General features: G+C 41.3%; 1 protein-coding gene across 2 annotated transcripts in view; it reads right to left on the bottom strand.

Annotated features, from left to right (window-relative positions):
• The window catches only part of LOC119721745 (putative cation exchanger C521.04c), a 28,642-nt gene that overhangs the window by 11,767 nt on the left and 3,497 nt on the right, over positions 1-13,378 (bottom strand). Inside the window, exons 4-11 of one of the 2 annotated variants that reach the window (XM_038191714.1) lie at positions 10,133-10,249; positions 9,139-9,377; positions 7,168-7,245; positions 4,733-4,846; positions 3,143-3,220; positions 1,942-2,047; positions 1,301-1,377; positions 173-237 (exon numbers count right to left, since the gene is read on the bottom strand). In XM_038191714.1, the coding sequence (XP_038047642.1) occupies positions 173-237; positions 1,301-1,377; positions 1,942-2,047; positions 3,143-3,220; positions 4,733-4,846; positions 7,168-7,245; positions 9,139-9,377; positions 10,133-10,249 (874 nt within the window). The remainder of the gene's footprint in view (positions 1-172; positions 238-1,300; positions 1,378-1,941; positions 2,048-3,142; positions 3,221-4,732; positions 4,847-7,167; positions 7,246-9,138; positions 9,378-10,132; positions 10,250-13,378) is intronic. The other variant, XM_038191717.1, reaches the window with a different exon arrangement.

The following is a 13,378-nucleotide window of genomic DNA, read 5'->3' as shown; positions in this document are numbered from 1 at the left end:
ATAACCTGCTTTTGTTGCACAAGCTGGTCCAACTTTTGGCATTTGGGGGCTATGGATTAGGCTCTTCACCACTAACACACTGTGGTGGGCTATCCATATCCATAGACGGTGAAACAATGCAATGCGAAGTGGTGTGCCAATAATATTAAAAAAATGGAAACTGGTGCCTTACCTTGTTATCCCCATTCCAATGTAGTAGGCAAGCGGGATGATGGCTACCAGACCCATCACAAATTTCTGATGATATGAAAAAAACAAAAAAAGTGACAAGATTTGAGCTGTGCAGCCGATACCAGCAAGATCGGTGGTTGAGTTGTGGGGACGTCCGCACTTGTAAACCAGGGGTTGTTGGTTCGAATCCAATTGTGGTTGTTATTAAACTTTTTCTCACAAACTCTTGGAAAACAACGGGGAAAAGAGGCCCAGTGGTTAGCATTTTTCTCTCGTGGCCAGAGAGTCAGGTAAAAAAATAAAAGAGTAAATTCTTTGACGAGCCAAAATGGCTTATCAGGCCAGCATTTATCTTCGGTTTCAGTAGCATGAAATGACTGAGAATATTTCTATTCTCCCTGGATGGGATGATAGTCCATCGCAGGTTACTCCCAGCTAAAACCTGCCGCACACGAGAGCTACGTGCTGAACAAAAAGTCATTCCAGGCCATTTGCTCAGCACGTAGCTCACAAAATATCCCCGTGTGCGGTGAATTTTTGCTGACTTTTCTGCCTCGCGAGGCCGCGAGGCAAATATCTATCCTGTTTGATTTATATCGCCTCGCGGGACGAACATTTACCGCGTGTGGTCAACCTGAGCTATGTGCTGAGCTAAAAAGATTAACAAGCCCATACATCACGTACTCTGTACACGTGATTTAAGATATTTTTGTGCAAATCTTCTAAAGCCTGTTGCCTTGAGTCCCGATTTCTTAAATCATGCGACCGACAAACGAATAATGTGCTTTAATTGGTTAGTTAATCTTTTTAGCTCAGCTACTGACACTGAAAGTAAAATGTTTCTATGTCTGGCACCATCAAAAGAGTAATTTTTTGGCCCAAAAATCCCACTTGATCAAAATTTCTCAAAAGTTCACACAAGGTACCTAGACGCCAGAAATCAATCCTCTTAAGATTTCAGCTTACTACTGACAGTATCCAGTGAGAAAACCAAGATTTATGTTTTTTACCAAGAGCCCCCAAAACAAAAAAGTTGTCCGCCTTTTTCGCACACGGAGCATGGATGTGTCATTATCATAACACCACTAAAGGCAAAAAAACAAAGCCAATGTTGCAATTCTTTACTTACAACAATCGGGTGAGCCACAACATTGTCTGTATCTGCGTAGCCTAGAACAATGGTGAACACAACGAAGATGAGCATATCTGTGCAAGACAACTGGTAAGGATCAATTTATATATTAAAGATTTGAAAACTACATTTTCAGGTATATTCCTGAGCTTGTTAAAAGTCTGTCAAAGACATAACATAATGCAATAATTTAACCAATGAGAATTCGGGCGATTCACAATGCATTGCGCCACCAAGAGTTTGCCACGGAGAGTTCATTTTTCCTAGTGTATTGTGGGAGATGGTCGACAAATTCGCAGTGCGGGACATTTGAAATTGTTAGTTTTTTTCCAGTCACTAGTTTCGTAAGCATATGATTCCAGTATATGTTTGCCCTTTTCTTTTCTTTTTATCAATATGGTGTTTTTGTAAGGCGGCAGAATGCTATGCCCCAAGTTATAACAAATTATCTCAAGTTGTCTACTGACACTCGTTCAAATGGGCCATGCTTTGTCGACCGTAAACTTGAAATATGGACTCTCCACGGCAAACTCTTGGTGGCGCACTGCATTGTGAATCGCCCGAATTGGTTGTAACTGAGCAAATTTTTTCCCCCGATTGTCTGAAAATGTTGTTTCCCCAGTATGGCCAAAGGATACTGACAAGAATGACGTTCATTCCATCCACCGTGTACTTGTAGTAGTAGACATTGACGGCTTGGTAGGAGCACATGATGACCTCAAGGGAATATGTGCGGTCATCACTCTGCAAAAACAACAGAAAAAAAGGGGGAAGGGCAAATAAACTCCAAGCAAATTCTTGTTCCTATTTCACATGAATACAAATTACGAAATCAAACAAATTACAAAGCAACTTGATGTCATGAGACCTTTCTGGCAAACTTTGACCGAGTTGAGATGTGCGCAGCTTTTTGTGAATTGGCTGCATGAATTTTTTTTTTTTGCATTTGAGTTCTTGACGTCACATATTTTGCATGGATTAAAAACTGGCCTGAAGGCCACCATTCAGCAGCATGTCATTCAAGAGTTACGATCGATCACTAGTCAGTCAAGTCACAAGTCAATCACAAGTCATCACAAATCAAAACACAAGTCGAATCACAATTCATCACACCTTCATGACAAGCCAATTGTGAGTCATATCATTAGTCAGTCACAAATCCTATCACACGTCAATCACAAGGAAATCATAAGTCGATCCCAAGTCAGTAACGAGCCAATCACACATCAATAACAAATCAAATCAAAAGTCAATCACATGTCCAATCACAAGTCAATCGAAAAGTAACCGCAAGTCAATCGCGAGTCAATTTACAAGGCGTTCCCAAACCATAATAAGTCAGTCACAAGCAAATCATAAGTCAATCACAAGCCCATCACAAGTCAATCACAAGCCAATCACAAGTCAATCACAAGCCAATCACAAGTCAATCACAAGTCAATCACAAGTCAATCACAAGTCAATCACAAGTCAATCACAAGTCAATCACAAGCCAATCACAAGTCAATCACAAGCCAATCACAAGCCAAACACAAGTCAATCACAAGTCAATCACAAGTCAATCACAAGTCAATCACAAATCAAATCACAAATCACATCACAAGTCAATTGCAAATCAATCACAAGTCCATCACAAGTCAAACACAAGTCAATCAAAAATTAATCACAATTCAATCACAAGTCAATCACAAGCCAACAAGTCAATCACAAATCAAATCACAAGAATATCACAAGTTGATCACAAGGCAATCACGAGGCAATCCCCAACCAATCTTAAAATCAATCACAAGTTAGATCACAAGTCAAATTACAAGACAAATCCCAAGAAAACTGACTTACCTTGAAGTCACTGGTCTTGTTTATTCTGAGCTTTTCTGGGGGCAGGAGAAGCACTTTTCTGACAGCAATGATGTTCAGCTGCAAGCAAGCAAAATGTTGTTAAAAATAATTTCCCTCAGACAATAGTCACTAATTCAATTCAAGTTCAAACATTCACCGTTTAAAGGGAAAATACAACATTTGCAAACATCAAAAAATAAAACTACCAAATCATTTGGAAATACCTTGCTGGACTGTAAGTGAATGACAATGTAAAGCATCCTGTAAAATCATGGCACCTGGTATACTGTCATTTTCAAGAAAAGTGGTATTTTTGTATCAATTTCCAACGCTGATCGGCCGACCAGCGTTGGAAAAACTGGCTTTTTTTCAAATACTGGCCCCAGTTGACCATCGCACTTGTTTGCAATCGATTACACACACCTATGAACGGGTACAAGCCAGCTAGACTGGTTCCCTGACCTTACAATTCCCCAATGTATGTAAACTGCTCTGTTTCTTCTTAAATGGAGTCAGGGAACCAGACTACAGGAAAACGATTGTTTTTCTTGGTTTTTATAGCATTTTCGAACCCAAAACCTAAAAAAAGTCAGTGTAACTATATTTACTATATATTTCCAACCCCCCAATTCCATCCATTTCTGAAAATTACTGCAAAAGCAAATGATGTATATTCCCTTTAAGAATAAATTGGGAAAAATAAAGTCTGTTATGGAATCAATTAGAACAGTACATTCACATTATCAGATAAGATATCTAAATAACTCCCTCACTTCTACCGGTATCTTGTAGAAATTTTTTTGTATGTACTATACAATACAACAAGCTAGAGCTGTCTATTTTTAAAGCTACAATCCATCATTTGCAGCTATCCAAAAAGTAACCGACGTAATTAGTGTTGAAAAACAAACTTAGTTAGTAAGGGGACTAAACTCCCTGTGAAATCATTCTTTCTAGCAAGCTGTTGAAGAAATCAACGAAAGAAGGCTTTTCCAGTCTTGAGACGCACCACTGGAAATTTCCGTTAGTAGTTGTTTTTGTTTATTTGGCGAAGCGCGCGCAACTGTTGACACGACGCACACGCGTGCGGTTGCCATAATTCATCGGATCAGTGCGCGACATCGCGTTGCTGCGATCGGCTCAGTGAGAACGTGTCTCAGACGCTGAATTCAGGCCCAATTGAAAACATGATTCAGCAACTTTTGATTTGGAATCGAGATCCTAGAATGCTGTTTTTCTCGAAATATACAGCTGAAGCTGAGCTGAAACTTCATCAGGTTTGTTCAGCACCCTTCTTTAGACTTTTGAGCACTTTTGTTGCTTCAAACGAACAAAATGCACAAATTACAAATGATGGACTTTGCCTTTAATGGTGAACGCGCGACCGGCCACTTCTCTATTTAACTGGCCTACTGACCAATAGAAAATGTGCCCACAGATATGCTATTCTTTGTGCACATGGTTGGCCTCTTTCATCCTCCAAAACATCATTGTGGATTACGAAGAATCAAAGTTAGAGCAAATAATTATTTATATAATCACCAAACTTCGACATTTTGGCCACATTTTGAGAGAGTCAGTTTTTTTTACCTTTGAGATTGGGATGAAGACAACCAAGAGGCCAGTCACAACGATGATGATGGTGTGCACTAGAAGCAGGATGGGGCATCCGAGGACCAACCAGACGTAGGTCGATGGTCTCCTCTGCAATATAAACCAAAACAAAATAAGTAAACAAACAACATATGGTGCAATTCGGGCGATTCACAATGCAGTGCACCACCAAGAGTTTGCCACGGAGAGTCCATTTTTCAAGTTTATGGTCGACAAAACATGGCCCATTTGAATGAGTGTCGGTAGACAACTTGAGCTAATATGGCGTAGATTGGGGCATAACGTTCTGCCGCCTTACCAAAAACACCATATTGATAACAAGAAAAGAAATGGGCAAACAAAGAGCCTCGAATCATACGCTTACGAAACTACTGACCGGAAAAACTAACGATTTCAAATGTCCCGCGCTGCGAATTTGTCGACCATCTCCCACAATGCACTGGGAAAAATGAACTCTCCATGGCAAACTCTTGGTGGCGCACTGCATTGTGAATCGCCCGAATTGCAGAGTACCCTGCTATGCCAATTACACCCCTTCAAACATATATATGGCTTTGCACTTTCAGAATGCAGTACTGAAGGAATGCTTCCGTGTCTAAAGGGACCGAAATTTGTGAGGCGTTCTGGCAGAATGAGACGGAACTGGGCAGAGGCCGTAGTGGAGAAAAATGCAACATACCAAATGGGGGTGATTTTATTACATGTCTAATACGCATATTTGTAAACAAACAGTATAAAAATCATGGAATAAAAGGGTTTTTAAGGAAAAACAATTGGCATCTTTCATATTCACGACTACACAACAGTCGAAACGGTATAAAGGCCTTCTTTTCTCAGCGTTTTACTTTTTTGACATGATGATAAATGCGACGTACCATACTCTCAATGGGGGCGCTGTTCAAATCTGACCATCATTAATACTATATTACAGATTAGTGTACAAATACAATACAACATTTTGGATGCAGTTGAGTCCGAAAGTGGTGCTTTTTAGCCAAAATGGCTACTTTTCCAGTTAAGGAAACAAACATCATTCGTTCTTTGGATGAAAATTTCTCGAAAAGTCAATGGTCAACCCACCAAAAATGGAAAAGAAAATGAAAGATGACATGTTGATCATCAGTTTTCTGTGCAGCCTGAACACCTGTGAGAGTTCTGAGTATTTGTAAAAGAATTTTGAAGTATGGGGATTTATCACTGGTGTCTATGGGAATTTGTGTACTGGGGTGCACCCCTCAAGCAACTTGCTCTTACTTCTGCATGGCGAGGTGACTAGGTGCAGATGAGGCTTCGTCCAAATTATCTGGCTATGGCTAGTAACACAGGTGACTATGGGAAGTGGCTTCAGCCGCTTCAATAGCCACATGTGTAATTACTAGCCATAGCCATAGTCATTTGGACGTGGCCATACATGGACCATGATGGTGAGTTACCAAGACCGGTGTGTATACCAATGATCTCTATATACTGACCGGCTAGTGTACAGAGAGTGTGTCAAACGTCACGGTTCACTTTTCAAATGTCGCAGTTAATTTTTTGCGACGTTTGAAAATGTAATCACAGCGGAAACTTGTCCTTTTTAGAACATCATAAAATGTAAGCGTGAACACAAAAATGTGTCAAATCTTGATATGTATGCGCACGTTTGTATATTGGTGGCAATATTTGGAAGACCAGGGTGAACTGGTCAAAAGCGACATAACTTAATGTACAGGGTGAGTACAAAAAAAAACGAAACCCAAATGGCAGGACCAATTTTTGAATGAAGTTTTGCCTGTAGCACTTTGAAAATCTAGGATATGAAAGCCCAATCAGTGAGCTTTCTTTTAGAACAAGAATCATTCAAATCACTCATGCACTTTTCAGGTTTTTAAACACAAAATTTTGAACACAAACACCGTTTTAAAGTTGAGTCCACGGATCACAAAAAAAGTGAGTGTTCTTTCAGCAGAACGAAAACAATTCACATACATCTCTATGTGAATTGTTCTTCGTTTCGCTGAAAGGACACTTACTTTTTTTGTGATCCGTGGACAGAACTTTAAAATGGTGTTTGTGTTCAAAATTCCGTAAGTTGAAAATTATGTGAGTGATTTGAATGATTCTTGTACTAAAAGAAAGCTTAGCGACCGGGCTTTCATATCCTAGATTTTGAAAGTGCAAAAATTGGTCCTGCCATTTGGGTTTTGTTTGTTTTTACCAAGGAAGACTTTTCATGCTAAGCAAACAACAGCTAAATACCAATCACAAGCAATATACATCACATGGACATTTGGTTGGTAATCCTGTTTTTACCAAGGAAAACTTTTCATGCTAAGCAAACGTCTGTGCTTAGCAGCTCCATGACATTGGCCCTGGTGCACGGCATAGCAGGTTTCCTAAGCAATGTTTTTTTTTTTTTTTCTGCTTACCCAATATCCCGAGTCACTCCGGACGCCCCTAAAGTTGACGATGGACAGAGTGACTGTACCCTCGGAGCTGTCTGTGTCCTACATGAACAGCACATGGGGGAAGATGGGATGACATGGAGAAAATATATGGTGAGGGTGACAAAGATGAGGCTGTGAGGTATGAAAGACACATTTAGAGGGTCCCTGCTAAAAAAAAAAATGCCGAAGGCTTAATACGAGTGAGCTTAGTTTGTTTTGAGAAGGATTTTGTCGACACGCCAAGCAGTTGGTGATAAACAAGTGCGAATGCACAAAAGCTCTGGCCGCCTTGCATGTACAAGCCCGGGCCGTGGTCCCACACAAAAAATCACGCGCTGAAAATTGACAAAAATAAGCCCTCTAAGTTTCCTACAAAAATAATGCGCTATATACCACGTGACTATTACTGTAAATTATCTTGCTTCCATTTACACAATTTTCATAAACAACTTTACGAACTGTTACAAACAAGTTTTGCTAAAGTATTTCATTTCTTTTGTTTGCTTTTTTTCATTAAATTTAAATTTGGTAGAATATTTTATGAGAAACTTAGAGGGCTCGTTTTTGGGAAAGACATATGCAAAATAGACGCGCATGCGCATCGATGGAGACAAATCCCTTAACTTTCGTCAAGAGTGCATTTACTGACAACGACATAACAGTTTAAATATTTGTAGTCAATTTTTGGGGAAAGACAGACAGACAGACCAACTGACAGACCGACCAACCACCAAGTGACATGTAGAAGCTCCTGCCAGAGCTTGAAAAACATGTGTGACTTCATAATTTTCGCTCACAGAACTTCAAACGGCCTCTGTGCCCTCCCCGAAAACCCTTTTATCATCACAAATCAACCTCGAATAATGCAAATAAAACATGAAAATATTTGAAAACAAGCATGTTCCGAATGACGCAGACATTTGAGGTGAAATTCACTTGCACCACAACAGTATGACAAAGCATGCAGATGTGTGAACACAATGGTGGATTGGTGCTGCAAGGCAGGGGAGCCTTCACCGATTTAATTCTCCAGTTCTGACTTGGATTCTGCTCAAAGACCAAACTGGTTTTGACCAAAGCAGAGCCGATCTGGATCAAATCATTCTGACATTAACTGGTTTTGCTCTTAACCTATGCTGATTCTGACCAGTATCACAACAGTTCTGGTCTGGCTCAAACCAGTTCTGACCTGGCTCAAACCAGTTCTGACCTGGCTCGAACCAATTCGGACCTGGCTCAAACCAGTTCTAGCCTGGCTCAAGCCAGTTCTGACCTGGCTCAAACCAGTTCAGACCGGATCAAACCATTTCTGACCTGGCTCAAACCGGTTCTGACCTAACTCAAACCAGTTGTGACTTGGCTCAAAGCAGTGTGACCTGGCTCAAACAAGTTCCGACTTTGCTTAAACCAGTTCTGACCTGGCTAAAGTCAATTCTGACCTGGTTAAACCATGACCTGGATAAAACCAGTTCAGACTGGATCAAACCATTTCTGACTTGGATCAAGCCAGTTCTGACCCTGGTCAAACCAGTTCTGGCCTGGCTCAAACCACTTCTGTTCTGGCTCAAACCCATTCTGGCCTGGCTCAACCTGTTCTGGCCTGGCTCAACCTGTTCTGGCCTGGCTCAAACCTGTTCTGGCCTGGCTCAAACCATTTCTGACCTGGCTCAAACCGGTTCTGGCTTGGCTCAAACCAGTTCTGACCCAGATCAACCCAGTTCCGGATTAAACTGAGTTTAAAACTGAATTGACCTGCCTGGCTGAAGCCAATTCTGGCTGAAGCCTAAATGAAACCAGCTCTGACCAGTATCAAATTACCTGTGACCTGGATCCAACCAGTTCTGATCTGGCTTGAACCAGTTCCGGCCCGGCGCAAACCACTACTCACCCAGATCAACCCAGTTCCAACCAGTTCCCACACAGACCAAACTGGTTCTACCCGACTGGACTCACCAAGTAATCGTTGCTGTGTTTCTTGACGTAAGCCGGCAGGGAGTTTGATAGCGACAGTGAGGCGGTTGAGTCTTGACTGGCGCTGATCCCGTTGCCGAGAAGCGGTTTCTCCTTGCCGAGAAGTGGTTTCTCCTCGCCGACTTGCTCCTGGCTTTCCTCCAGCTCATAGCAGGTCTTCTCCTTGACAAACTTGCCAAAGGGCCACAGGAAGTACTGGGCAAGAGCCAGGCAGAATGTGGCTGAACAATCAAGAATAGAAGTTATTACTAATGAAATTTCTGCATCCGGGAGATGTAAGTTTCAACACTGGGTTTTTCCTTCCACTGACCACATTCAACATGTACATGTCTCAGATCTATATATTCAGTCTCGGAGAGGTTGTGAGAGACAAAAAAAATTCACAAGCTTGCTCACAAACCTCACTAGTGCAGATGTCTAAACCACTCGACCAATTTAACAAGCTTGACACACATAGGCTTTGCGAGGCGGGGGGCGGGAGCATACTGGGGCGCTTCCCCCCCCCCCCCCCCCCCCCCCCCCCCCCCCCCCGGAAAAGCACCCAACAAAAAAAAGGAGACAAGAAAAAGAAAAGGAAGACGAGGTGCGAAGTCACACTGCTGTTAATTTAATGCACATTGAACAACAAATGGGGGTGGGGTGGGGTTTAGTCTAAAGTATAAAAGTAGACAATCAGGCAAACAATGGACTGATCCAGTAAGCACCGCCCCATGGTGTTCTGACCAATCACAGCCGTGATTTATGTCTGCCGTGCGTGCACAAAAGTCCGACATGCGTGCACGCGCATATGATGCGCGCGGCAGGAAAATGCAGTGTGGCATTGGACAGAGAGCACGTGTTAATTTTCCCAGTGCGCAGTGGGAGGGGCTTACTGGATCGGTCCATTACGGGCAAAGCAGTGCAAGGCTACGCTGCTGCCCCAGTTAAGGCCTCTGATTGTAGTGTAATGCTTGGTACAATGTAACTGTCAACTTACCATGATGTCTTCCGATGACGGTGATGAGCATCAGCAGAGCAACTAGCAGGTAGACGAGGGCCAGCCACCAGCCAATCAAGATGGCGTACAGGACGTTGCCAATGGATAACGTAGAGTCTGCATGAGAAATGGCGACAAATTCAGACACATATCAAAAGTCCCTGACCTAAACAGAAAAAAATCTAGTAAATAACCTTTAACCCTAACTCCCTAGGCCTTTTTGCTAGGATGTAGCCTCAATCCTGCAAAATCCTCCAATTGGCCTCATGGAAAAATAGCATATAGCCTCAATCCTGCAAATTTCTCCGTTATTTCTTGAATATGGTTCATGGAGGGATGACCACTGCCTGAATCCTGCAAAATCCTCCGGCTATGTCTGTCAATAGGCTGAGGCAGAGGCAGTGACATCCCGGAGCAGTGCGGAGGATGTCAAGTATAATCAAGGACTAAATTTATGCACGGCTGAGCATAAACAACACAAGGTCCGGCCCAAGACCTTGACACAGTGCGTACTCCAAAATCAGCAATGCACTTTTGCCATGTAAACTCAATCCTGCAAATTCCTCCAATTTGCAAAAAGGATTTTGGAGGATTCAGGGCGGTTAGGGTTAAATTACCTTTACATGTACCGGTACATAGGAAGTTCAAATCATGAAGAAACAGTAGTTTGTGAAAACAAGACCTGAGGAAAGTTTGTTGAAAGCAGAGCATATTTGAGGAATTGTAAGGTCGAGAATAAGTCTAGCGCAGGCTTGCACCCCTTCACAGGTGTGAAATCAATTGCAAACAAAAGTCAGAATAACTTAATATGAAAAAGTAGGAACAGTTTTTGAAAAAAGCCAGTTTTCTCCAATGCTGGTCGGCTGACCAGCGTTGGAAAAATACAGTTTTTCGTGAAAATGTCAGCACACCAGGAGCCACGATTTTAAAGGATGCTTTAGACTGTCATTCCCTAACAGTTCAGTAAGGTATTACGTGATAGTTTGATCATTTCGTTCTTTGATGTTTGCAAATGTTGTATCTTCCCTTTAAATGCAAAACCATGAAACGTGATGTCAAAGAATTTAAAGAAAAACAGACAAATAAATAGACTTGTACAAATGAACCATTTATTGAGCAAAAACGCAACTTAGCACAAAACAAGTATCTTTCAGCTGCGACCAAATGCGTCATAAAATGTGGGACAATTATTGACTTGAAGCAAATTTCACAGAATCAACTTTATAAATACTGAACCTTGGCCTAAATATCTTTCCCTCAAAATGTAATCTGCGATACCAAGTCCAGAGGTTATTGACATTTCGATAACCGGCATTTTATGAATGTGTGACGATCTGAAAGTTCGACCAGCCTGAATATTGGAAAAGGGCCAATGTGACATGGCTGCCAAGCATGTACTCATAATTCACCCATACAGTGTACGGTAGCAATACAAAAAGTTTTCACTCAGAACATTTTATACACCCAGAGTTCCGACACAAAATGCAACATAAGGCCCAAAAAAAAGTCTCCGGTTTCTGGTATGCACGCGCCTCGCCGTAGCCATGCGCGTCGGCAAAATGAAAAAGGTTTTTTTCCAATGAAAGATGATGTCTCAAAACCGCCAAACTCACTGGTTTGACTGGAATCCTGCTGCTGCACAATTTTAACATGTTTTTAGATGGGGTTATGATCGAGAATAAGCTTTATGTGGCCTCTCTGGACTCCCATATATTTGCACTAAGTTTAGTCAGGCACCATTTGCAGTCATCAGCCGACACTTGAAGCAAAAAAAACAGGTAAAAAAAACAAAAAAGCCACGTCGCCGCACAACTTTTTGGGCAAGCTCCATACCAGAAACCGGAGACTTTTTTTTTTTGGCCTAAGGCACAGTAATTTACCAGCTGTCATGAAGAAATTTGTTTTAGTCAGTATTAAAAACGACAACCATTATGCAAATTTTATCTTTCATATTTTTTGACAAAATTGCTATATTCAATACTTCGCATTTTTTTTCAACTAGAGTTCCAAGCCCCGAATTTTAGTGGTACATGCATTTACGGGTGGTACGGGAACCGGGTACCCTATTGAAGTAAAACACGGGTACCCGTACAAGTAAGCCAACCTGAATCACATGATACTACCAGCACCACTCTTGACTATTTTGGAAAGCCCTTAACAAAAAAAAGAGATTGACTATCGACAACAAAATGTAGTTATCAGTTTATATTGATAATGAAAGTAACAGGCACTGTATATATTGCTCCCATTTTCAATTCAATGGGCAAGAAAACGAACTGTAGTCGGAAAAGAAAGACAAATACATGTCATATGATTTTTGCAAAAGCAAACTTGCAGTTCACATGACGTAAATCAATTTACAGTTTATGGAACTTAATAAAAAAAAAAGGAGTTCTGAAATCTACAAAAAGTCACAGTGACAATAAAATGAAATAAACAATATTTCTAGGAATAGTTTCTAAAGTATCTGGTTTGTATACATATTACTGATAAAATATGCAACTGCATTCCGGCAGGAAACTTTTATTCAGAACATTCCCCGAAAAAGTTGGGTCGCCAGAAGTTCATGTTTTGGGGTGGGTTTTTTTTTTGGGGGGGGGTGGAAATTTCAGTTTGATCAAAAGATATATTGTATTGAAATATTGAGGGGGGGGGGGAGTCGGAGGGCCTGATGTTTTGATATAGAAAGAAAAAAAAAAGTAAGGAATCTAACTTGAGAAGATGAACACGTACACACACTCAACCCTTACACAGGCATAGAAGTGGGGAACTTCCTTTGTTCTCGTGTACTAAAATTTTGTAGTGTCGCACACTAATTTCAAAATGCTCTTATTTTAACAAGAATTAATTTCCTGAGCTGAAATTCAGACTTAATATCCCTTTTCTAAAACTCTTCCATTTGCGAGGGATCAACCCAACTTGGAAATTCCTAGCTTTTGAGTAAAATCCATAAATCTATTTCGTGAAAAACTTGTGGGGTACCAAAATGGTACCCCGCAAGTCGATGGGCATTCCTTGTAGGGTACCTCCCATTGTTCCGGTACCCCATAACTTAGGTAGTGCTTATACGTTCACCCAAACAGACATACACACAGAAGGAATACGCTATCGCAATATCCTCCTTCGGCTTACAGCCAGGGGGATAAAAAGGGCTGGATAGCTCAGTCGGTCGAGTTCTGCGCCAAACTGATTGGAGCACCTGCATGTAAAGCAGCAAATACTGCTTACCAAACTCATCTGCATCAT

This window comes from Patiria miniata, unplaced genomic scaffold, assembly GCF_015706575.1.
Source record: "Patiria miniata isolate m_02_andy unplaced genomic scaffold, ASM1570657v1 HiC_scaffold_1, whole genome shotgun sequence".
NCBI lineage: Eukaryota > Metazoa > Echinodermata > Asteroidea > Valvatida > Asterinidae > Patiria > Patiria miniata.
Note: the sequence above shows the minus strand (reverse complement) of the source record. Positions and strands in the feature narration are given on the sequence as shown.